General features: G+C 45.0%; 1 protein-coding gene across 1 annotated transcript in view; it reads right to left on the bottom strand.

Moving 5' to 3' along the window:
- Positions 1–21,664, bottom strand: part of ADAMTSL2 (ADAMTS like 2) — a 105,767-nt gene extending 84,103 nt beyond the window's left edge. The window contains exons 1-4 of the mRNA XM_068242081.1: positions 21,566–21,664; positions 20,697–20,747; positions 18,966–19,054; positions 2,463–2,582 (exon numbers count right to left, since the gene is read on the bottom strand). Of these exons, the coding sequence (XP_068098182.1) occupies positions 2,463–2,582; positions 18,966–19,054; positions 20,697–20,747; positions 21,566–21,664 (359 nt within the window). The remainder of the gene's footprint in view (positions 1–2,462; positions 2,583–18,965; positions 19,055–20,696; positions 20,748–21,565) is intronic.
- Between the last annotated feature and the right edge of the window lie 5,616 nt (positions 21,665–27,280).

Below are 27,280 nucleotides of genomic sequence, written 5' to 3'. Positions count from 1 at the left end.
CTCTAGAGGATTCCTTTATAACTAGGCTATAGGACAGACCCCCAGTCCTCTTCTCCATTCTTCTTCTTTTCTTACTTCTTTACCTTACTCTTCGACTTTCTTTTTCTTTCTTTTCTCCCTTTCCTTTCCCTGATTCTTTCTCTTCTTTTCCTGTTCCTTCAGCTGACCTCATCAATAGGCATGGCATATATGTCATTTGGTGTCCCACCCATTTCTGGCTGCTGGGCCACCCTAGATTTACATCAGCCTTCTTTGTCATAACGAGTACCATTCTTGCATGTGCTCCAGATAGTTGGACATAGTCCTCTGGAGCATATTTTGAGTCTTCAATGAGAGTACCCCGCTCCCGTACCAGTCCTTGTTAAAACAGCAGTTGTTGTTCTCAAAGTTTTTTTTTTTACTGTTCGTTGTAAAAAAAAATTCTGTTCTTTTTCTGCTTAGATGTCTATGTTGTTACTTGAGCATTGTTATTTACAAAACTAAATAAAAAACCTTGAAATACAAACAATTATTGCAATGACCATAACTAAATGTCTACCAGATGGTGCATCTTTTGTAACAAATGTGATAGTTTTCGTTGAATCAAATAAATAAGAAAGCAAGTGAACTTGTTTCGTCCTTAATAGGCTGTAAGCTCATATGGGTAGTTCTCACTCACTTCTGTTGTATATTGCAGTATTTCCTTAATTGTATCATCTAAATGTATTTTACAGATTGTGTTGTACAATGTTGTACTATCTGTACTGCCCCTTTTTTATTGATGTAACCTATTTGAATTATACACGGTTGAGTGACATTATTATGACGACTGCCTTCCTCTGACATCATGGACACACAGCCAGTGAAGGCGTCCACATGTCACGTGTAGACCTTGTGGATAGATAAGGTAGGATGCATACATATAAAATCGCCGTCGGGAGACTCGGGCGCAGGATATAGCCGCTATATGGCTAACCCTGCTCCTGCGTTAAATACTATTCCCCCTCTAGGTCCACGTGGATGGTGGGTAATGATGTAATTCGGCATCCAGCTATTGCTGGTGGTCGAATCACAGTGTTTTAAAAGTAACTTCAGCTCTGCCTTCTGACGGCGCCGAAGTTACTCACTGTGCGCCGCTATAGCCGTAATTCCTATTACTGTCTATGGTGCAGCCAGCTGCGCCCAAATCTCCTGCGCTGTTATTACAGCGCACGCTTTAGGATGTTAGCAAGCTGCCAATACAGCAACCATGGCTGTTATGGGAAAATAGCATGATTTATCCGACAATGAAAAAAGCATTCTCACTAGCTATGAGCCAAAGGCAGAAGCATTTGAAATTGGCAGAGTTTGTGGTATAGTTACACACTGTTCCGGTTAAAGTGCACCATCAGTTGCCGAGTAGAACCTTTTTGATGACCGGATAACGTGCTGCGTGAGCCATCGATTTAAGAGGTGAACATTGGCCACACAGGTTGATACAAGCTGATTGGCAAGCTACTGTGGAGCAACTAACTGTACTTCTGTGCATTTTGTTACACTGTGATACTAGAAGTACTAACAGTGGAATTGCATGAGGTTGCCTTACCTGATGAGTCATGTCTTCAGCTCAATGCCCTGGGTTCCAATTTCCCCAGTTCTAAATAGGATACATCCGGGAATTAAAAGAAATGCGTGCAGGCCCTGCTAGTGATCGTAGAGAATTGAACTGCGCAAGCACAGTATGCTCCCAGTGCCGGGGGCACAATCATGAGAGATGCGTGGCGTGCCCACACATGCCCAGAAGATGCCGGCCGCGGGTCGCGAGCTTATGGAGGGGCGACCGGAGGCCTGGCTCAGAGCAGAACTGCACCGTGGGATCTAACAGAGGAGCTGGGAGAAGCCCCAGGTGAGTAAAACTCTTTTTTCTTTAATTCCCAAATGTATCCTTTAAATTTGGCATCACCTTGATTGACAAGTTCAGCAACTGGATCCACCACCATTACCCTATCAACAACTATTGGATAAATGTAGCCTCCATGGCTTAATGCTAGGTACACACAATACCAAACACCATACAATTTTCTGTTAGATTTACTTGCCAGATTGATTTTTTTTCAACGTGTCCAATCTTAATTTCGATCGATTTTCCAATTGATTTTCCTATTGATTTCCATAGGAGTGAGCGGAAATCGATCAGAAAATCTATCGAATTTGAGATCGGACATGTTGGAATAAATCAATCTGGTAGGTAAATCTAACAGAAAATTGTATGGTTTGTACCTTGGATTAGATACCTCTATCAGCCATCCAGCATCTTACAGAGTCACTCCCTCAGTGCCTGGCTACCCTTCTTGCTGCCAGAGGGGGTTGTTCTGGCTATTAGCAGGTGCCCATAATTCAATGGCTCAACTTTGTATATTATTCAGTTGCACAGCACATGACAGCACTGTATTAATTAGCAATAATAATCCAGGTTTGTAGGGGGTCCAGAAACACTCACTTACCTCTGCCGTAGGCAATGTCTTTCTCGAGACATCACTCCTCCTCCACAGGTTCGAGAGCAGGTAGACCAGGAACTCCACTCACCCCACCACTCAGTCACATCTTCATCCCACACCTCACTGCTGTCCTGACAAGACCAGAGACCGTCAGCAAACAGCACAGCCCCGCAACACAATGGACACAATTTACTAATGTTTTCTAGGACTGAAAAGCATAAATAATCCATCAAACACGGCTGAGATTGTTTAATTAGACAACCAAAGGTTGCAATCCTTGCCTTAGTCAAGCCAGACTGAAGTAAGGATTGCTGAAAGTTTATCAGCTGCTGTCTTCTGCACTTTAAATACAAGCTGCTCTAAAAGATTATTTACAGCAGAATAGCGTTTAAACAGTTAAACACAACACTTTCTTCTTCAGAGGGAAGCTTTGCAACCTGTACAGAGAAAGTGAATACATTGTCTTTTGTTTACATTTCCTTATCAGCCACAATTACTAAACATTCCTGGCAGTGAGTTAACTCAGCTGCATGCTTAGCAGAAGGTAATAAAAGGAGAGAAATAGTCACTAGATAGATTTTAAAGTGTAAAGCCGCATCTACACGAGTAGATGCGGCCGCGATGCTCCTTATCAATCGAGCCGCTGATGCGGCTCGATTGATAAGATCCGACAGGACGGATCTCCGCACCGCCGATTCCCTGCTCGATCCCCGCGAGGGGACAATGGCAGGGAATCGTGCGGGAGATAAGCGGCGCCGGCGGGGACGAGCGGGCACGAGCGGGGAATCGAATGCGGCGCAAGCGTGGCGAGCGGGGACGCGGCGGGCACGCGCGGGGACGCGCAACAGGCCGCCGATTGCCACAACATCTCCCCAACATCTCCCCGTGTAGACGGGGCTTAACAGCCAGGCATAAAATCAAAAACCAATTCTTTATTTTTATCTGGTAAACAAGTAATAAGCATGCTAACCAGGCAATCCAAAAGTTAAAAATCACTATTACTTTTCATGTTGATAAATGATCATTCCCCTGTTTACCTGACTCTTATTTGGTACATTGCCGCACAAAGAAAGTTGTAGGGCATGCTGGGTTGTCCTTCTTTGCTTCTCTATTTTCCCCTCAGACTTAAAGGATACGTCATAGAGGATAAAAATAAAAAAATCTACTTACCTGGGGCTTCCTCCAGCCCCTTGCAGCCGTCCTGTGCCTTCGCCGCAGCTCTGCTCCTCACAGGTGGCCTGAGATCCTCAACGGTAAAAGAGGCCTACTTGCGCTCCAACAGCTCGCGTAGTCATGCTGACGTCAGCCGGACTGTACTGCGCAGGTGCGGTAGTTCTGCACCTGCGCAGTACAATCCGGATGATGTCAGTGCAACTCCGTGAGCCACACGCTGTAGGGCAAGTAGATGCCTACCTAGCAAGGTCGGCATCGGCTCCGGAGGGGACTGGGAGCCACCGGAGCTGCGGCAAGGGCACAGGATGACTGTCAGGGGCTGGAGGAAGCCCCAGGTAAGTGTTTTTTTTATTTTAAGTCTTCCTGGACTTTCCCTTTAACTAATGCAGCCTGACTGGCTGAAGCCTTTTTCCCTCCTGTTTTCCCCTCCTACACCTTTGATTGGCCAATTTTTCTAATGCTGAGACAATGCCCTTTCTATTGCAGAGCTGAGTGGGAGTGCTTGAAGACTAGGAGGAGGGCGGGCAATGCATACACAATCAGGCAGAGGAGAGTAAGGGAGGAAATTACATCAGGATTGGCTTTAAACTAGACACCATTAAAATGGAGAAACCTAAGAAGGATTTTCTCTTTTTTTACCATAGAAAAATCAGTAAAATCAAAATGTGGACAGTGCAATGCATATGTTATTTAAGTAGAGCAAGTATATATCTACTTATGTATGCGGGTTTTTTCTGAGATAGAATGGCTGACAGCTGCCCTTTAATATATAAATATAGCAGCTATGCAATAAAATACAACAGCAGCTTTCAGAGCAGATAAACTGTACTTTGGGAACTTGTAATTTGTAAACAGACGATATTGCTTGTGGACAAAAGCAAATATGATAACTGTATGGGCAATGAAAATTAAGAAAACACATTTTTATTGAATATGTCAGAGTTTTATCCCACTTTAAGGGGGGGGGGGGGGGGAGGGAAAAAGTTGTCACTGCAAACACACAATTCCTAATTGGCTAAATTTTCAGCAATCACTGCTGTAGTCAATGAGCCAGATGACTGTTACAAATTTTTGCCATTTTACAGCAGGGATGGTCAATAAGATGTTAATAACTCTGAGTTGATGCAAATGTTATGTTCATTTGTATACAAATGTAAGCAGCTTGAAAACCAACCAATTAAATACAGCAGCTTAATTTTTAGTTTGGCCAATTTTCAATTTGAATAAATTAGCATGCAGTGTGCATCAACTTAAATTTATTAGCATCTCATTGTCCAATCCTAGCCAACAGCAGCAATTTTTACATAATGCCAGCCGGATTTGGAGCATCGCTATTTTTGTACAATCACACACAGTCCTTGAAGACCTTAGAAATTAGGCCTAATGACACTCTACTGATATCTATAACAAAGCAAAGTTATATTACAGGTTTTACAAAGTTAAGATTAAATAAATGTACAATAGGTGAAGATTATTTGAATTGAAATTCCACTTTTGTTACAAAAATGCTATGACATATCAGTGCTACACAAGTCATTTTGCAAACTTGAACTGCCCCGATTGCACTTTAAAGTTGACTTGAGCTCTTGCACAGGACAAAAAGAATACAGAGTAATGCACCCTGTACATATTTAGAGAGTTTAGCTGATCTAATTACCCCTCACCTGTGTCTAATCACAAGTTGTACTTTGATCCCTCAGCGGTGTCAGCTGACTGCCACAGCAGAGAGGCTCATTTTAAAGCACAGAATGTTAACAATATGTCTGCTTCCATGAAAACAGGAAGTAGATACACTGCATATCTATTTGCAGGATTTGTATCAGCTGTAACAAAGAAATGTTTTTTTTTTTTTAAAGTGTACTACCTGAGATGGGGACTTAAAAATAAAATATACACACCTGGGGCTTCCTCCAGCTACCTCCAGGCTTATCACTCCCATGCCGTCCTCCTCCACCTCCTCGTTGGTCTGTAACTGGCCCCAGTAAGTCGTCCAGTTGGAGCCAGTCGGTGCAGCCCCAGTCCAGCCACGTGCGCTGCTCTGTCTCGCTCCTGTCGATGGGAGCGTTCTGCACCTGCGCCCTAGTACTGCAAAGGCAACAGAACGCAGCGGGAGCACACGTGCCCGTGCAGCGCATGCACAGCTGGCCCCAGACGGGAGGACTTTCCCGGGCCAATTGCAGAAGAACGAGGAGGAGGAGCAATAAGCCTGGATAAGGGCTGGAGGAAACGCCAGGTATGTATATATTCTTTTTAAGTCCCCATCTCAAAACCTTTAGCAGCTACTTTTGTATTTGTGAAGCGGTAGTATCTCTACTACACCAACATGAATGCCAGTTCTGCAATACAAACTCGCACTGTGTTTGTCATTTCCAGTGTACAGGGATATGCAGAGAACACCCCATTTCCTACCAGCGAAAAATAACATCTCACAAAAGTTATGTGTTGGTGCGGATCTTACTAGAACAACTGTGTGAATGATGATCTTTCATTGGGAAAAATAATTGGATGACAAGACATGTCTACTGCCAAAGTCTGAGCTTTACTGAAGGCAAGAGTTTTAATCTCTTTGTCACACTTGTGACAAAGAGTAATGCCAGGCTCTTAGCTATATGTCTCTGATTTTTCCCAGTTATTGCTTCCGTTATTACCTGATGAAGCGGATTTGATCCTACGAAACGCGTTGCATTGTGGAGTGTATAAATAAATTTCATTGTTGACTATTAAATCAACCAATAGGTAAGTCCACCCCTACCTCCTCTTTTAAACTTTTTTTGAAGGTTTTATCCTGTTATTGGCGCCTCTGTTCCATCCTTGCTACATTCAGGAATACACAAGGAGAGATTTTCTGTCAGATTTACTGTCAGATTGATTATTTCCGGCAGGTCCGATCTTATTTCCTATCGATTTTCTGATCGATTTCCCATAGAAGTAAACAGAAAATTAATTGGAAATTAGATCGGACCTGTCTGAAATAATCGATCTGACAGTAAATCTGACACAAAATCTCATTGTGTATTCCTAGCATAAGATCTTATTCGCTGTTACAGTAACAGTAGTTACTGCACTGTTTACACTAGGCTCTCTCAACCAGGGTTGCCTGGAACCCCAGGGTTCCTTGAGTACTCTACAGGGGTTCCCTAGCATTTTCCCCCATCTGGGGAAAGTATAATGGGCACATTGTAACTGGGGGTACTGTAAAAATAAGATCTTAATTGGAGGTCAGAATAATAATGAGCACATTAATAAAAAGCACTAGGATAAGGAGACATTATAATGAGATTATTGTAATAGGGGGTAGTGAAATAAACAGCCACACCAAATTTTAAAGACCACGCCTCCTGAAAAATAAATGTAGGGGTTCCTCGGGATCAAAAAAAGTGTTTTCAGGGGTTCCTTGAGATCCAAAAGTTAATTGCAGGGTTCCTCCAGGGTAAAAAGTTTGAGAAAGTCTGGTTTACACTATTCCTGCACTTTATATCGCTTTATTAAACAAATTAAATGGTACTGGAATTCCAGCAGCTGTCTTGGCACTATGGGCTGGTGCACATCAAGAGCAGTTCTGAGTGTTTTTAAAGAGAATCTGTATTGTTAAAATCGCACAAAAGTAAACATACCAGTGCATTAGGGGACATCTCCTATTACCCTCTGACACAATTTCGCCACTCCTCCCCGCATTAAAAGTGGTTAAAAACAGTTTTAAAAAGTTTGTTTATAAACAAACAAAATGGCCACCAAAACAGGAAGTAGGTTGATGTACAGTATGTCCACACATAGAAAATACATCCATACACAAGCAGCCTGTATACAGCCTTCCTTTTGAATCTCAAGAGATCATTTGTGTGTTTCTTTCCCCCATGCACTGAAGTGTCAGGCTGCTCTTTTCTTCCTGCAAACAGCTTTGCCCTTGTCTGTAATTCCTCAGTATGTGAAAGCCCAGCCAGCTCAGAGGACGATTTATCCAGCTTGTAAAAGATAAGAGAGAAGAGAGAAGCTGCTCTAATCTAAATGACACACAGGCAGTGTGCAGAGAGGGGCCTGGAAGGGAGAGTTCATAGCAGAACCACAACACTGAAGAACTTGGCAGCCTTCCAGACACAGGCCACAAGTCTGACAGGGGAAAGATACATTGATTTATTACAGAGACTGTGATAGCAGAAAGTGTTGCAGTAAGCTAGAACACATTAGAATAGCTTTTTGAACTTGTAGGATGATAAAAAACAAGATGCAATTTTTGTTACGGAGTCTCTTTAAAAACACTTGTGCTTTGAAAAGCGCTTGGCTAATGTATTTCAATGGAAGGTGCACACCAGAGTGATTCTTTTTTTTCCCCCAAACGCAAAACTTGGATCCTGCAGCATTTTTAATGATTTCTGAGGCGATCCAGCCTCAATGTTAAGTATAGGAAAGTGGAAAATAGCTCTGGAAAGTGCTAGATCAGAGCGATTTTCCAAGCGTTTTTATTACAGAAGCTGTTCAGTTAAAGCTCTACTGTAACAAAATATAAAAACGCTACACCAAAACGCTCCAAAAAACCCACTAGGGCATGCTTAGAAAATCGCTAGGCACATTCCTAGTATAACCTTAAAGTGAATGGGAACCGCATTTAAAAAAATGAGACAGATACTTACCTAAGGAGAGGGAAGGCTCTGGGTCCTATAAAGCCTTCCCACTCCTCTCCTGGTCCCATCGTTCCGGTGCTGGCTCGCCCGGTAGCAGTATTTGACTAAATTAGTCAAATACTGCTTTACCCGGCCGAAGGAGGTTTCAGAAGTTTTCAGGGAGCCCGAGTGCTCCTGAAGAAGGGCGGCCCTGTACTGCGCCTGCGCAAGCACGCTCTCTTACACGCTCACGTGTGTGCAGTATGGAGCCGCACGTCTTCGGGAGGACACGGCTCCCGAAGACTCCCAAATACGCTTTCGGTGGGGGATTGAAACGGGGGGAGCCAGCACAGGATAGAGGGCACCGAGAGAGGAGACAGAAGGCTCTATACGACCCAGAGCCTTCCCTCTCCTTAGGTAAGTATTTGTTTCATTTTTATTTAAATGCGGTTCCCATTCACTTTAAAAAATCACTTCAAAAGCCCTATGATGGGAGGATAAGTGTGCGAACACTATGTCTAGACCTGCTGTAGGAAAGCTTTTTCTAGCTCTTGTATTCCTAGATGGTGGAAGCAACCACAACATCCACAAGACATGCAAAGACCTTAAAACACAACTACAGAGGGTCTGGAAAGAGGAAAAAATCCAGAAGTCCCAGAAAGAAAAGAACTCAATATAAAGATGGGATCCTCAAGAGGTAGTAAGAAATAATGCTTGAGTATAGGTCATTTGTCTTCCTCCTTCTTTCTCCCTCCACTACCCCCAGGCCTGGTGGTGTTAGAAGCTGTAAACCTCTCTTCTAGCTAAAGTGTTTGATCTCCTACTTAAAAGGGACGCCAGCAGTTAGATGTTCCACCCCTTCACTGCTGGAGGGGCAAGAGCAGAAGGAAAGGATTAGGAAGATGGTGTGAAGTGATAAATGGGGAGATGAGGGAAATGAAGAAAGATGCTTTGTAAATGCTGACATATGAAACTGAACATCCACAACTGGATTTCTTTCCTCCAGAATGAATTGTGAATAAATCCCTTCAACACAAGCAGGCCTTGAGAGGCTGAGCAGCAAGGGTTAATCTGTGCTGAATCCTATGGCAAGTGGTCTGTAGCTGCATGGGGGCTTCAGAAGAAAAGAAACCAAAAAACATGTGACTTCTATGCTCAGGGTAACATGAGGTCTCACCATTCACAATCCAGTGAACTTGTGAATTCTCCTGTGACCCAGCAAGTCAAGGGAAGATCTGAAAAATTCTATCACCCAGTAATGCAGAACCAAAGAGGTGAGACTCTCCAGCCCTCAGGCCAGCCATTCTATTCATCTATTGGCTGGAATATGCATGCCTCCCATGGACTCTTTACAGTGCAGAGTCCTACCAAGTGCATTAATGTTGCCATCTGAGGTGACAGTGCCACTGGCACAGGAGCAGGGGCGTAGCAATAGGGGGTGCAGAGGTTGCGACCGCATTGGAGCCCTTGGGCCAGAGGAGCCCCAAAGGGCCCTCCCTCAACTGCAGTATTAGCTCTCTATTGGTCCTGTGCTCATAATAATCACTTCTATAGATACTTTGAATATTGGTAATCATTAAGAAACTGCTCCCCATTCTCTTCTTGCACCTCTGACACTGTAGTTGCCATTGGCAGGTTTTGGTGCGTCGTGTCAATTATTATGTATAGAGTGCTTTGGGGGGCCCCATTGTCAAACTTGCATCAGGGCCCACAGCTCCTTAGCTACGCCACTGGCACAGGAGAATTAAAAAGCTGGGGATATACCGGAGATGTATAGTGGAGACCATGCAGCTTCGTTCACATCAAGCATGCAGTAAGGTAAAGAGAATTGAGCACAGAATAGGATCATTCACAAGGCAACCTAGGCAGGTGCCTGGGGCTAGTGGGTGTAAAGGGGGCCCAATTGCCACTTTCATTGACCCCTCTATTCTTCAGATTACCTAAAGGACCATAAGGGGGAGCCAAAGCGACTACCTTGCCTAGGGCCCCATTTCATCATAATCCATCTCTGCAAGCATCCCTTTTTCATTGGCTTTCACTGTCATCCTCCTTTGAAACAAATCATCTAAAAAATGTGAAGGAAGTACTAAGACAATTTACAGGAGGAATATGATTGGCAGCTAAAAGAAAAGCCTCCACTTATTCTTGCTCAGCCAACACTGCTACCTCCACCTTTCTCACCATCCAAGTTTAAGAGCATCATATAAATGACACAGGCTCAAAGCAACGACATCCATCCATAAATGTATCTAATATCTTAGCACAGCAGCAACAGGTGTAAAGGGGTACATTTCAAAAAGATTGCTGGTGTATTAGAGTATCAGAAATAGGATTGCTGGTACCTGTGTGCTGCGGTTACATGACACAATACCATTTGTAAATCACTTTTCTCCCAGAGGAGTCAAATGTATAGATACAGTGGTTTGCAAAAGTATTCGGCACCCTTGAAGTTTTCCACATTTTGTCACATTACTGCCACAAACATGAATCAATTTTATTGGAATGCTACGTGAAAGACCAACACAAAGTGGTGTACACGTGAGAAGTGGAACGAAAACTATACATGATTCCAAACATTTTTTACAAGTAAATAACTGCAAAGTGGGGTGTGCGTAATTATTCAGCCCCCTTTGGTCTGAGTGCAGTTAGTCACCCATAGACATTGCCTGATAAGTGCTAATGACTAAATAGATTGCACCTGTGTGTAATCTAATGTCAGTACAAATACAGTTGCTCTGTGACGGCGTCAGAGGTTGTCTAGGAGAATATTGGGAGCAACAACACCATGAAGTCCAAAGAACACACCAGACAGGTCAGGGATAAAGTTATTGAGATATTTAAAGCAGGCTTAGTCTACAAAAAGATTTCCAAAGCCTTGAACATCCCACGGAGTGCTGTTCAATCAATCATTCAGAAATGGAAGGAGTATAGCACACCTGGAAACCTACCAAGACAAGGCCGTCCACCTAAACTCACAGGCCGAACAAGGAGAGCGCTGATCAGAAATGCAGTCAAGAGGACTATTAGATGGTACCCCGCCAGGCAAACACTCTCAATATTTAGTCAGACTACTGTGCTTTTATGCACGTAAAGAAATATTACGCACTTGGAAGTCAGATAGAACCCCTTCTTTCAATTTCTGAAAATGTACCATAATGAAGGCTTTACCCCTTTATCATTTGACGTATAGGAGTCGCAACTGCCCTCAAAGGTATGACAAAATATGGGCCCCTTGGTACAACAATGTCGATGCTCTTCCGTCTGGTCCAGAATAACCCCTTTCCGTACCCTATCTACCTCTGCACAATGCTGGATATGATAGCCTCTGGGTTGTTTTTGGTGGACGAGGGCAGGCTCCGGAGACCTCTTCTCTTTCTTCTCTACCCTCTTTCTCTTCTTTTTCTCCTCCCTCTTAATTTCCTCTCACTTCCAACATTGGTGCAGCTCAGTTATTTACTGATTACCCAATCATATACACAACATCATATGTGGACTTAGCTGTATATGAATACTAGCTACTACGTTACTTATCTTTATTGCTTGTGTATTGTTCTATAACCAATGCAAATGTAAATGTTCTCATGACATCTTGGATTCTTATGTCTATTGATATAAGCTGTACCAATGTTACTTAGTCACGCAGTTTATTGACACTTTGTTGTACCTGTTTTTGTTGAAAACTCAATAAAATTGAATTGTTAAAAAAAAAATGCAGTCAAGAGGCCCATGGTGACTCTGGACGAGCTGCAGAGATCTACAGCTCAGGTGGGAGACTCTGTCCATAGGACAACTATTAGTCATGCACTGCACAAAGTTAGCCTTTATGGAAGAGTGGCAAGAAGAAAGCCATGTGGGGGACACAGCAAACATGTGGAAGAAGGTGCTCTGGTCAGATGAGACAAAAATGGAACTTTCGTGTGGCGGAAAACTAACACTGCACATCACTCTGAACACACCATCCCCACTGTCAAATATGGTGATGGCAGCATCATGCTCTCGGGGTGCTTCTCTTCAGCAGGGACGGGAAAGCTGGTCAGAGTTGATGGGAAGATGTATGGAGCCAAGTACACGGCAATCTTGGAAGAAAACCTCTTGGAGTCTGCAAAAGACTTGAGACTGGGGCCGAGGTTCACCTTCCAGCAGGACAATGACCCTAAACATAAAGCCAGGGCAACAATGGAATGGTTTAAAACAAAACATATCCATGTGTTAGAATGGCCCAGTCAACGTCCAGATCTAAATCGAATCGAGAATCTGTGGCAAAATCTGAAAACTGCTGTTCACAAACTCTGTCCATCTAATCTGACTGAGCTGGAGCTGTTTTGCAAAGAAGAATGGGCAAGGATTTCACGGAAGGACTGGCAGCTGTAATTGCAGCAAAAGGTGGTTCTACAAAGGATTGACTCAGGGGGCTGAATAATTACGCACACCCCACTTTACAGTATTTTTTTTTTTAATGTTTGTAATCATGTATGATTTTAGTTCCACTTCTTACGTGTACACCACTTTGTATTGGTCTTTCACGTGGAATTCCAATAAAATTGATTCATGTTTGTGGCAGTAATATGACAAAATGTGGAAAACTTCAAGGGGGCCGAATACTTTTGCAAACCACTGTATGTCTCGGAGCAAAACATAGTTGCAGGGTGGACTGAAAATAGTCAGGTTTTCATAAATGGCATACATAATAGGTGGATTTTTAGTTTGGACTTAAATGCTTCCAGGGATCGAGCTGTCATGATTGGGTGTGACAAGGAGTTCTAAAGTGTAGGGGCAGCATGCCAGAAGGCTCTGTCTCCACAAGTTTTGAGATGGACTCTGGGGGTGACCAAGGTATTAAAACCTTTTGATCTAAGTAGGTGTGGCGCAGTTGCAACAAATCCTTAGGTATCCAAGTCCCCAAATTGTGCAACAATTTGAATACCAATAAGCCAAAAACCTTAAATAGAATTTTTCATTTTATGGGTAGCCAGTGGAGTGATCAAATAATGTGTGTTATGTGGCAATGGGGGGGGGGGGGGGGGGGGGTCCGTTTGTTAACAGCCTTGCAGTAGTACAGGCAGTGCAGGTCTTTCTTAGGAAGTTGCCTTTGTCTGTGTTTTGGTGCTACCTCTTCATCAATAGCCTACCCTGACCAACCCCTTCGTAATACATTTTTCTGACCTCTTACTCTTACATCACCCACCCCTAACATCAGCTTCTTCCTATTCCTTTTCTCTCTCCATAATCCTAACCCATTCCTGAGCTCTAACCCCAACCTTCCCCTAACATTATTCATAACCCCAAAATCCATGCCTAAAGTCAGCTCAGCCCTTTCCTAAAACCAGCTGTATTCCTCTCAACATAACCTCCTTCTGATTCTATCTTCTAAAACTAACCTACCTTGAATCCATCCCCTGAAACTAACCATTATAAATGATTAAGCCTAATACTCACCTTTTGTTGTCTTTAAAGGAATACTGTAGGGTAGTCGGGGGAAAATGAGGTGAACTTACTGAGGGCTCCTAATGGTCCCCCGCACACGTCCTGTGCCCGCGCAGCCACTCACCGACGCTCCGGGCCCCGCCTCCGGTTCACTTCTGGAATTTCAGACTTTAAAATCCGTAAACCACTGGGCCTGCTTTACCGTGTCCATGCTCCCGCTGATGACACCAGCAGCGTACTGCGCAGGCATAGACCATACTGGGCCTGCACACTACGCTTCTGGTGACATCAGCGGGAGTGAGGACACGGCAACGCAGGCGCAGTGGTTTACAGACTTTAAAGTCTGAAATTCTAGAAGTAAATGGAAGGGGCCGGAGCATCGGTGAGGGGCACAGGACGTGTGCGGGGGACCATTAGAAGCCCCGGGTAAGTTCAACTAATTTCCCCCGACCCCCTACAGTATTCCTTTAACTCCAATGCTAAATCTTAGCACTTGGGCCAAAATCTTCTGGCCACCGGAACTGGCATAGTTATAGCTGTGTGCTGGCACCCAATATGGACGTCTAGTAAAAAAAAATTCTCTGCACCAAGTCAATAAACCCAGAGGCTGAAGTAATCTGGTTTTGCCTATACTATAGCCTAGCATTGGTGCCAAGATCAATTGCACCCAGAGCTGGGACAAGGTCCTCCAGCTCCCAAGGCTGAGACACCAAAGTGCGCCCCCCATCCCAGCATCACACATTGATTGCTATTAGACTAGGAGGCTCCCCAGGGCCCCCAACACCTTAATCTCTAGTTATCTGGCTTGTAGTCACTGCTATGTATCCCTTTTCTTATTTCTCTCTGCTTCAAACACAATAGGGGAATGATAGCTGAGTGAGTTGTGTGTCCCCTCCTACACTGCGCCCCGAGGCTGGAGCCTCTCTCGCCTCTGCCTCGGCCCGGCCCTGATTGCACCACAATAAGTTACCTTTGTATCAAGGTCCTCTTAATATTACAGATCATATGAAAATAATTTGAGAGAATTTATAAAGCAGGGTTTTGATAGAACCAAGCATTTATCCAATGAGGTTCTGCCTCTGCCCCTTAATAACTATGACTTTTTTTTCCTTTTCCCAGATCTGGTGACAATCTCTTTATGGTGAGCTTTCTATCTGGACAGGTTAAAGCACCTGCTGCAATTGCTTCCTGTCTAAACAGTAACACAAATGCTCTGCCAATCACTGATTTTGTTAACCCGCTATGGCTTGGCTGGTCTCCTATTGGTAATCAGACCATACTTTTCATGCTGTACAGGATGCTCTCAAAAAATTAGCATATTGTGATAAAGTTCATTATTTTCTGTAAAGTACTGATAAACATTAGACTTTCATATATTTTAGATTCATTACACACAACTGAAGTAGTTCAAGCCTTTTATTTTTTTAATATTGATGATTTTGGCATACAGCTCATGAAAACCCAAATTTCCTATCTCAAAAAATTAGCATATTTCATCCGACCAATAAAAGAAAAGTGTTTTTAAAACAAAAAAAGTCAACCTTCAAATAATTATGTTCAGTTATGCACTCAATACTTGGTCGGGAATCCTTTTGCAGAAATGACTGCTTCAATGCGGCGTGGCACGGAGGCAATCAGCCTGTGGCACTGCTCAGGTGTTATGGAGGCCCAGAATGCTTCCATAGCGGCCTTAAGTGCATCCAGAGTGTTGGGTCTTGCGTCCCTCAACTTTCTCTTCACAATATCCCACAGATTCTCTATGGGATTCAGGTCAGGAGAGTTGGCAGGCCAATTGAGCACAGTAATACCATGGCCAGTAAACGATTTACCAGTGGTTTTGGCACTGTGAGCAGGTGCCAGGTCGTGCTGAAAATTGAAATCTTCATCTCCATAAAACTTTTCAGCAGATGGAAGCATCAAGTGCTCCAAAATCTCCTGATAGCTAGCTGCATTGACCCTGCCCTTGATAAAACACAGTGGACCAACACCAGCAGCTGACATGGCACCCCAGACCATCACTGACTGTGGGTACTTGACACTGGACTTCAGGCATTTTGGCATTTCCCTCTCCCCAGTCTTCCTCCAGACTCTGGCACCTTGATTTCCGAATGACATGTAAAAGTTGCTTTCATCCGAAAAAAGTACTTTGGACCACTGAGCAACAGTCCAGTGCTGCTTCTCTGTAGCCCAGGTCAGGCGCTTCTGCCGCTGTTTCTGGTTCAAAAGTGGGTTCATGCTTCCATCTGCTGAAAAGCTTTATGAAGATGAAGATTTCATTTTTCAGCACGACCTGGCACCTGCTCACAGTGCCAAAACCACTGGTAAATCGTTTACTGACCATGGTATTACTGTGCTCAATTGGCCTGCCAACTCTCCTGAACTGAACCCCATAGAGAATCTGTGGGATATTGTGAAGAGAAAGTTGAGAGATGCAAGACCCAACACTCTGGATGAGCTTAAGGCCGCTATCGAAGCATCCTGGGCCTCCATAACACCTGAGCAGTGCCACAGGCTGATTGCCTCCATGCCACGGCGCATTGAAGCAGTCATTTCTGCAAAAGGATTCCCGACCAAGTATTGAGTGCATAACTGAACATAATTATTTGAAGGTTGACTTTTTTTGTTTTAAAAACACTTTTCTTTTATTGGTCGGATGAAATATGCTAATTTTTTGAGATAGGAAATTTGGGTTTTCATGAGCTGTATGCCAAAATCATCAATATTAAAACAATAAAAGGTTTGAACTACTTCAGTTGTGTGTATTTGAATCTAAAATATATGAAAGTCTAATGTTTATCAGTACATTACAGAAAATAATAAACTTTATCACAATATGCTAATTTTTTAGAAGATCCTGTATATAATCTTAGAGGGAAATTTTACTTACGCTGAGAAGAAAGCAGTCTGTTCAGTTCACCTCAGGAGGATATTGCAAGGATTAAAGGACAACTGTAGTGAGAGGTATATAGAGGCTGCTATAATTATATCCGTTTAAGCAGTGCCAGTTGCCGGGCAGCCCTGCTGATCTATTTGGCTGCAGTAGGGTCTGAATCACACCAGAAACAAGCATGCAGCTAATCTTGTCAAATCTAACAATAATGTCAGAAACACCTGATCTGCTGCATGCTTGTTCAGGGTCTATGGCTAAAGGTATTAGAGGCAGGGCAGCCAGGCAACTGGTATTGCTTAAAAGGAAGTAAATATGTCAGTCTCCATATACCTCACTACAGTTGTCCTTTAAGGACAGCCATTGGTTCAGCTTGTTTAATTTCTTACTATATACATAACAACTTAGGTATTCCACAGTGAGATGATCAAACACAGGCAGATAAGAGGCTTATCCTGCCAGTACATCTTTAGCTGTTAAAAATGTGCAGCAATGGATTCTGCTATGTGCAGCTAATCACTCACGCCAGAGCCGGGACAAGGTCTTCCAGCACCCAAGGCTGAGACACCAAAGTGCGCCCCTCCATCCCTCCCACCCCAGCTGTCGCACACTGATTGCTATTAGACTAAGAGGCGCCGCAGGGCCCCCAACCCCACAAACACCTTAATCTCTAGTTATCTGGCTTGCAGTCATTGCCATTATCCCCTTTTCTTATTTCTCTCTGCTTCAAACACAATAGGGGAATGATAGCTGAGTGAGTTGTGCGCCCCCTCCTACACTGCGCCCTGAGGCTGGAGCCTCTCTCGCCTCTGCCTTGGCCTGGCCCTGACTCACGCAGCAAAGTTGGGTGCTTATATGCAATCTGTACTCAGAGTACTGTTGCAATGGATGGAAAAGAGAGCTTTTTGGACTGCCTGTCAACTCTGCAAGTTCTTACCAAGCTGCCAACTGAAATAGAAATACAATATTAATAACAGTAAAGGAAAAAAAGACTTGAGCAGCACTGATCTGTGTTTCTTGCAATCTTGTAATACAAATGGAATTTCTCCAGTAGTAAACCACAGTCTTAAAACAGGCATACCTGTAAGATGTGGTCTGGGGCATGTTTTATTAGAATGCAGCAATGACGTATAATAATCGAAGCAATACAGGGGAACATTTACAAATAAACCTGCACTGGTATAGTAATATTATAGTAACTATCCCTAAGGCCGAGTTCTTACTATAGCACATTTGCACAAAAGTACAGTAAAGTTGTCAAGTGCAGGGAGCACTTAACAATCTTACCGTTACTTATGGTGACAGGATGGGGCATGTAGAAGCGCATTTAGCGCAACCAGCGTTACCTAGGTAATGCAGGTGTTGTTAGAGTAACATGCACTATGCACGTAGCGAAATGTGCATTACTCTAGCAACGCTCATATTACCTAAGTTCTGCAGGTCGCACTAATTGCGCAACACGCAATATCTTGCCACTGTTGTGGTAAGACTGTCCTGCACCCCCTGCGCACAGCAACTTTACAGCACTTTTGTTCATATACCCCAACGTGTATGCGTAATACACACGTTATACCAAGTATAATGCTGAGCACACATTAAAGCGTTATCTAGAAACTCACTGTAGAAAGTGTGTTAGGACAACATGATCTAGTACAATGCAGAAATGTGAACATGCCTATACAGTTATATGGGCAGTAAGTTCACATGCGGTAATGCGTACAATTGCGTAGTCCGCACGCATCCTTAAAGCTACAGCCAATTCTGTTTTGCACATTTGCATCTCCACTGTGTAATAGCGATCCTTTCTGTGCCATCCTGCATAGATTATGATTGATTATTATTGATTTCTATAGCGCCAGCATCTTTCGTGGCGCTGATCCATTTCTACAATCTTCCTTGCACTGTCACTTTTTTTTTCAACTATTTCTGCAACAAAACTAAAAAAAGATGATCACATGCAACATGCCATAGACAGAATAACTATGTAGACGCACATACTATACTATATATAAATATAGAGACTGTACAGTACTATGCAAACAGACATGTAATTATAGACATACACAAACTATGAAGCCACATGGTTATTTAAACAGCTCTGCGCTATGCCTTCACCACTATTATACAGCATGCTTTCTAATGTTTTATTTTACCTAATTCATCACTTTTGCAAGACCCAGTAAGCTTTTACTATATATAATAAGATGATCTATAAATATTGTTGTCAGCATTGTTATGCAGTACATAAAACTTCCCCATCAACAGCCATGTACAGCAATAATGTAATTATACTTCATTATTAGATCTCTCATCCGAAATTCCTACACATCATCCATAGGCAATCCTGTCACTGATAAGGTCATGTGGTGCCCCCGGGTTAACCTCTTGCACGCCGGGGGCCGGTGGGATGGGTGGGATGCGTGTTACCTTAGAGCGGGAGGCAGATCCGGGGTGCAGGCAGAGGATGATGAGCAGGACAGGGAGTCCGGGGGGGCAGCAGGGAGACGCACACATCCCTATACTGCAGCTGCGGCAGGAAAAGCCTCGGCACCGGCTGGGGCAGCCCGCTCCCTCCCCGCATGGCCAAGTAATTACAGGCTCTGAGCTGTGTGAGGCTGGGGGAGCTCCGAGCTGGGACAGGGGGAGGGGGAGAGGGGGGCACAGGAGGGACAAGGAGAGACTACATGGAAGGAGAGATGGGTCAAGGAAGGGAGAGAGGTAGACAGATAGGGTGATAAGGGGAGGAGATGAGGGCTGCTGGAGGGGATGGATGGAGCACAGGGGAAGCTCTGATCTGGGCTGGGAGAAAGGGTGACATTTGCGGTGCTGATGCAATATCACAGGGGAACAAAAAAAAAAAGATTAAAAAAAAAAGTTGGTGAAAAGTTGAGAGCTGGACAGGATGGGGACAGACAGTTAAGATAGTGAGGTAACATAAGAGTTGTGTGATTTCATTTATTTAGTACCAGTAATGGAGACCACTTCAGGCTCTTACCTAATGAACCAGATGATGATTAAAATTCTAGAGCGGTGTTTCTCAACTTTTTCGACCCAAGTACCCCTTATCACAATTCAGTTCCAGCCAAGTACGCTCCCCCCCCCCAACATATATATATATATATATATACCCCCAAACATATATATATATATATATATATACACACACAAATATATATATATATATATATACACACAAACACAAATATATATATATATATATATATACCCCCACCGCTGGTATAGGTGCCCCCAGTATAGCTAGAGATAGCCATGTATAGGTGCCCACCCCCAGTATAGGTGCCCTCAGTATGGCTAGGTATAGGTGCCCCCAGTGTAGCTAGGTATAAGTGGCCTCAGTATAGCCAGGCATTGGTCGGTGCCCCAAATATATACGGGCATGGGTGCTCCCAGACCAGTATAGCCAGGCATGGGTGCCCCCCAGTATAGCCTGGCATGGGTGCCTCCCAGTATAGCTAGGTATAGGTGCCCCCAGTATAGCCAGGCATGGGTGCCCCCCAAGTATAGCCAGGCATGGGTGCCCCCCAGTATAGCCTGGCATGGGTGCCCCCCAGTATAGCTAGGTATAGGTGCCCCCAGTATAGCCTGGCATGGGTGCCCCCAGTATAGCTAGCAATAGGGTATTGTACCGTGTTAGCCATCAGTAAAAGCAAGAAGTTTTAAATCAGGATGATACCATTTATTGGCTAACTAAAAATGAATAAAAATAAGCAAGCTTTCGGCCTTATAGGTGCACTTAGTATAGCCAGGCATGGGTGCCCCCCAGTATAGCCAGGCATGGGTGCCCCCCAGTATAGCCAGGCATGGGTGCCCCCCAAGTATAGCCAGGCATGGGTTCCCTCCAGTATAGCCTGGCATGGGTGCCCCAGTATAGCTAGGAATAGGTGCCCCCAGTATAGCTAGGTATAGGTGCCCCCAGTATAGCCAGGCATGGGTGCCCACAGTTTAGTCAGGCATGGGCGCCCTCAGTATAGCCAGGAGGGGGAAGCAGCGCAAAAAAGGGGGAGCATGCCCAAATATAGCAGCGGGGAGGGGGGTCCACTCCCCCCTCCTTCACCTTGGGCTCCCCCGTCAGTGCTTCCCCCTCCGACACTCATTAATAGCAGCAGTGGCGGCATGGTAAAAGGAACGCACACTTACTTCTGCGTTCCACACCGGAGGTCTGATCTTCTCTGAGCCTGACGCTACTTCCTGATAAACAGGAAGTAGTGTCATCACTGACAGAGAAGGGCCTCCGGCGTGGAACGCGTTCCTTTTACTATGCCACCGCCGCTGCTTCTTTTAATGAGTGTCGGAGGGGGAAGCGCTGATGGTGAGACCAAGGTGAGGGAGCGGGGAGTGGACCCCCCTCCCTGCCGCTATGTGTGGGCATGCTCCCCCATTTTGCACTGCGTCCACTCCTGACTGTGTACCCCCGTCTGTGGTCTCACATATCCCCTGGCGTATGCGAACCGCGTGTTGAGAAACACTGTTCGGTTGGAAAACATTAAATGCATGCCCCACGTGTCATCATGGCAGTCACCGTAAACATCCTGTGCTTGCGCAGTACTCTAAATACTGAACCGCGCATGTGCAGGAGGCTTACGGCAACCAGCGTGATGACGTGACTGGAGCACGGCGGGGGCGCTTACGCGTGACTTCCCCTGAAGTCACCGATTACCAGACCCGCCAGCGGGACCAGGAGAGGGAAGAAGAGGATGCTGGAGGACTTGCGGGCTACGGGGGCTGGATGAGGCCCCAGGTAAGACCAAATTTCGTTTTAATTACCGTTAAGAGTCCCTTTAATGATCCAATTTCCCGAACAATCAGCCTTCTGATCCGATCATTGCAATTGAGCCAAAACAATTATTCAGGTCCACCAACGTAGGGAAAAATGATAAGCAATACGATCAGTCTAAAAGAATTGTTTAGAAATGGGGATCAACAAAATGATCGTTAGCACCATTTATATCTGTGCCAATTCTGGTGGCTAGAAGATTTGGGCCCAAATGCTGAAGCTGAATACTCACCACGGCGATGTAGGAAGATGGATTCAGCGATGTTCGTCCACGACGAGCGCTCCCCAATCCATCTTCCTGCCGGTGGGTATGCGCGAGGTCACAAAACATTACGCGACGGGCCCGAACAAGACTTCAAGCGATCACAGTATTTTGTGCGGTGTCGCTGGGGATCTTAAAGATCTAATCTGCCATGACGGTCGTTATTGGCACGTGCCGCTAAATGTCATTAGCGTGATCATGCACCTACAGTATACCCACTTTGCGAGATTGCAAACAGTTGCTCAAAAAATTGCTGGTCGGAAAAATCGCATGGTACACAGCTTAAGATTTAGCATCAGAGTTGAAAACAACAAAAGGTGAGTATTAGTTAGGGTTATTCATTTATGATGGTTAGTTTCAGGGGCAAACCCAGGATTTTCAGGGGGGGGGGGGGATTCCTGAAAGGTCTCCCTCAGCCATGCACCATACATTGTAATAATATGGTAGGACATCATGCTGGGTACACATAATGCAATTTCCTGCTCGATTTAGACGTGTTTATGGGGCGGAAGGAAGCCCTGGGTAAGTATCAAATCTTTAATGTATGAGGTCTCCGTTTGCCTTTAAGTTCCCCAGAGCTGATCCATGCTCTGTTCACACGCTGCTGCTCCATGCTCTGTACACACACTGCTGCTCCAAGCTCTGTACACACACTGCTGCTACAGCTGTAGTCAATTGTAGCAGGGAAAGAAAGGGGGCGGTGCTGTAAGCTGCAGGATGCCTGCAGATATTCTGGTGTCTCAACTTGTGCCTTTCCCCAGACATTGCACCGGCCCCGGGTCTGAGAGGGGATTCTGGGCAGCTGTAATCCCACCCTGCGTTTGCCTATGAGTTTCAGGGGACGGATTCCAGGTAGGTTAGTTTTAGAAGATAGAATAATCAGGTTGTTATACTTTAGAAAGGAGGTAATATTGGGGGGAATACAGCTGGTTAAGGGGCTAATTTTAAGCATGGATTTTGGGGTTAGGGGGGTTGGGGTTAGGCTCAGGAAGGGGTTAGGATTATGGAGAAAGAAAAGGGATAGGAAGAAGCTGATGTTAGGGGTGGGTGATGTAAGGTACGCTGACCATACGCTTTACCTGGGACGCATCCCGCGTTCAGGGTCCGCTGTCCCAGGCTGCATGAGGTCCCGGGAAACGTCCCGCTTTCTTGGGACTCTGGTCAGCGTACTGAATGAACTGGCGCCGAACCAGTTCATTGCCCGCAGCCCCGCTCCAGCCTCCTTAGGGCCCATTTCCACTATCGCGAATTCGCATGCAAATTTGCAGGGCAATACAAGTGAATGGGACTGTTTCCACTTGTCAGGATTCCTTTGCGTTTTTCTGTGCAGAAAAAATTTGCATGGCAGGGCCATCAGAATTCGCATACCGCATACCGCTATGCGAATCGCATACAATGTATTTAGTAGGAAATGCGCATGAGGTTTGGGTATGCGAATTTTCATGCGAATTTTCATGCGAGTTTGCATAGAAACAATGGAAAAGCACACCAGCACTGCCATGGTTAAATTTGCATACATCGTCATCCATGCGAATTCGCATGAAAATTTGCTTAGACCCGCATGCGAAATTCGCATGAATTTTTACCGCGGCGATTCGCACCGCACAAGTGGAAATGCAGCCTTAGTCTTCCTCTTCTGGCAGAGCAGGGCTACGGGAAGATGGCTGCCGAAGCCCTGTACTGGAGACTATTTGTGTCTCCAGTACAGGGCTTCGGGCGCCATCTTGCCGTAGCCCTGCTCTGCCTGTCAGCGCGGGAGGCTGTAGGAGGATCGTCCGGGGAGCTGCGTGCCAGAGGAGACTTCTGTCAGGTGAGTAATTTTATTTTTCCCCAGGTGTTGCCCACAATGCGTTTATTTTGTGCTGACATGTTGCCCGCAATGCGTTTATTTTGTGTTGAAATGTTGCCCACAATGCGTTTGTTTTGTGCTGACATGTTGCCCACAATGCGTTTATTTTGTGCTGACATGTTGCCCACAATGCGTTTATTTTGTGCTGAAATGTTGCCCGCAATGCGTTTATTTTGTGCTGAAATGTTGCCCGCAATGCATTTATTTTGTGCTGACATTTTGCCCGCAATGCGTTTATTTTGTGCTGAAATGTTGCCCACAATGCGTTTATGTTGTACTGACATGTTGCCCACATTGCGTTTATTTTGTGCTGACATGTTGCCCCATTGCGTTTATTTTGTGCTGACATGTTGCCCCCATTGCGTTTATTTTGTACTGACATGTTGCCCGCAATGCGTTTATTTTCTGGTGTCTGGGGTAACTGTTGCTGCATTTATTATTTAATGGTCATAGTTGGCTATGTTTGCTGCTTTGGGGTTACGGTATGCTATTAAGTAGCATCACATAGTTTCTGAACACCCATGATGCGACACCTCGTTTGACCGCATCATGGCGTAAACACTGCTTTCTTATGCCTCGCTGTTACATCATTATGGTAGCTCCGCCCATACAATGGCATGCCCCCCCCCCCCCCCCCCCCCCCCTCCTAATCCCAGGTTGAACCAACAAGATGCCGGGAAGATTTGTTACAAAGGGGTTGGTCAGGGTAGGCTTAATGAAGGGGTAGCACCAAAACACAGTCAAAGGCAATGTTTCTAAAAAAAGACCTGCACTGCCTGTGTCAGGCTTGTCTAGTCAATAACTATAGCTCAGACTGTATGCCCATATGACTGACCCAGAGCCCAGCCCGTAACACCTGCACAAGCTCCTGCCTAACACAAACTACAATACACTCTGCAGGTAGATGTAGCATACAGTCTGACTGTCTGACAGGCAGTTAATCCACAAAACAGGACCTGATAATTCTTGCCAATGCAGTATGGGCACAATGGACATATATATATATATATATATATATATATATATATATATATATATATATATATATATATAATAGTCACCTGGGGCCTAGTGGATGAGGCTGTCCAGACGAGAATCAAGTGGCAGAGATGCCAGGGGATCCTGGTGGCAGTGAGGTAGTCCAGATAGGAACATTCCAGATGTAGCATAGTTAAACAAGCCGAAGTCAGTCCAGGAAGCGTTCATGCAATCCGTGTCCAAACAAAGGTCAATCCAGCTGGCAAGGTAAGGCGTAGTCAATGGACAAGGCAAGGTTGGCAACAGGAATCCAGCAGAGATAAGCATGGTCAGGATGCAAGGCAGTAGTCGGCAACAGGAATCAAACGAGGTTAAGCGTAGTCAAGATACTTGGCAATAATCGGCAATAGGAATCCAATCAGCGCTACCCAGCAACAAGCCAAAGTTAATGCTATCACGAGCGATGACTGGAAGCGCTCACCAGGTTTAAATACTAGCACTAACCAATGAACACAAGCAGAATTGAAGACAAACCAATAACAATCCGGCGTGTCAGCTGACACGCACATGAACGTCAGAGTTACTGTTTACATCTGTGGAGTGCATATTGGGAACGCGTCCTCCGCCTATCCAATGAGATCTGAGAAGCACCTTGCGTTCCACTGACGTTAGCGGCTTGCCGAGACCCGGAATACGGAACTGCAGCCCTAGTCTCGGCATTCCGCCGCTGCCCGGACACAGTGGACCTTACAGCCTGCAGTTGATACAGAATACCACTGCAAGGCTGTTAACAAACCAACCCCGCCATTGCCACATAAAACAAATCCTTCGATAACTCCGCTGGCTACCCATACAGTGGAGAATACTATTTAAAGTGTACCTGAGATGAGCTGTGTGGCCCAATTTATACTTACCCGGGGTTTCCTCCAGCCTCATGAGGAGCTTGGAGTCCCTTGACATCTTCTCCTGCCACTCTGTTCTCTCATAAATCCTCCTGGGAATCCAGTCAGCTGCCGCCAGTCGTGGTCTTCAGCGTATGCACCCCGTCATGTCCCTTGCCCAGGAACATTATGCGCTTGCGCAGTACTACTGTGCAGAATTCTCCAGGCTGCTGGAGCTTGACAGGGGGGTGCAGGCGTGGCCGAACCACGCATGCGCAGAAGAGCTGCACATGTGCAGAAGGGAGCAGCCAGCCTGATTACTCTGAGGTTTTCTGAAAGAACAGAGCAGCTGGGAAGGACACCAAAGCACCTCATGGAGCTGAAGGAAGCCCCAGGTAAATTTGACCACACAGCTCATCTCAGTTTATTGTTAAGATTGGCTTTGCCATTTAAATCTTTGCAGCATTTGGGACCTGGATACCTAAAGAATGTGTTGCAATTGCGCCACACCTCCGACAATCTTAGATCAATAGGTTCTGATAATTTGGTCACCCCTTGAGTTCATCTCAAAACCTTTGAAAACCGAGCCTTCTGTCATGCTACCCCTACACTTTGGAACTCATTGCCACACCCAGTCAAGACATCTCCATTCCTGGAAGCATGAAGTGCCACCTGTTTAGTCTGGCATTTATGGACACCTGACTATTGACTGTGTCTGTAACACAGTCCAACCTGCATCTATATTTTGATCTGAGACATATCTGTGCATTTGACTCCAATGGGGGAAAAACACTTTACAAATGTTGTTGTGTTGTATCATATAATCGAAGCACACAGGTACCAGCAATCCTATTTCTGATACTCCGTGTCCAATCTACCAGCAATCATTTTGGAATGTTCCCCTTTACCCCTGTCACTGTTTTATTAAGGTATTAGATAAATGTATGGACAGCTGTCGCTGCTTTGAGCCTGTGTCGTTTATATGATCTACTGGACCTCCTCTACAACTTCAGACTGCGATTTAGAGCGCTGGGGACTGCCAAGGATCCCTCTCACCCAGACCACCGCTTCTTCAGTCTGCTCCCATTACGTTGGAGGTTTCAGGCCATCTCCACCAGGACCGCAAGGCACCTAAACTCTTTTTTCCCCTTGGCTGACAACCTCTTGAACTCCCTACATGCCCCTCCCCCGATGTTTCCCCCTCCCCCTTATTTGACGGACCGGCTGCTGTTTATACATAAACTGTCTGCACGGCTGGAACTAATCTGTCTGTTTACATATGCTATGTGGAATATTGTATATATTTTGTGTCTTATCTTTTTCCTGAGATAACTACGTACCGTATGTGCCAAATCCAGTTCCGGGCAGCCCCCAGTCATGCTTGGCGAAATTAATGATTTTGATTCTGCTGATGCTCTTAAAAACTGGGCAGTGAGAAAGGTGGAGGTAGCAGTGTTGGCAGAGAAAACACTGGAGGCGTTTTCTTTAGCAGTCAATCATATTCCACCTGTGATTTTCTCGTGTACCTTTCACACCAGATGTATGGTACTTTCTTCACTTTTTTTTTAGTTAGTTTGTTTCAAAGGAGGATGTTAAGTGAATGCCATAAGATATAAAGGGAGACACCGAGAGCCCTGTATAGTGTAGTATGTACTGGAAATGTGGGTATGATTAGGTAAGTATAAAGTAATACCCACTCACAAACCAGGGTTGGCAACCACTATGTAGGCAGGTGGGGAGATTAGACCTGTCCCCACTCAGGATCAAGAAGTCGCTCTCTGTAGATCGGAAGACATGGGCCAATCCCCCTCCACCAAGGGTGGACTCAAGTAATGTACAAGTAAACAGAGATGCCCTATTTTATCATAATCCATCTTTGCAAGCATGCCTACATTTCGCTGGTATATCCTGCCTGACAGACAGAGGCGCTAAGAGCTGTTTATCAGACTACATGAGTTTTATGCTGCTTCTATAGCC

This window comes from Hyperolius riggenbachi, chromosome 6 (genome assembly GCF_040937935.1).
Source record: "Hyperolius riggenbachi isolate aHypRig1 chromosome 6, aHypRig1.pri, whole genome shotgun sequence".
Taxonomy (NCBI): domain Eukaryota; kingdom Metazoa; phylum Chordata; class Amphibia; order Anura; family Hyperoliidae; genus Hyperolius; species Hyperolius riggenbachi.
The sequence above is the reverse complement of the archived record's forward strand: the minus strand, read 5'-3'. Positions and strand labels throughout refer to the sequence as shown.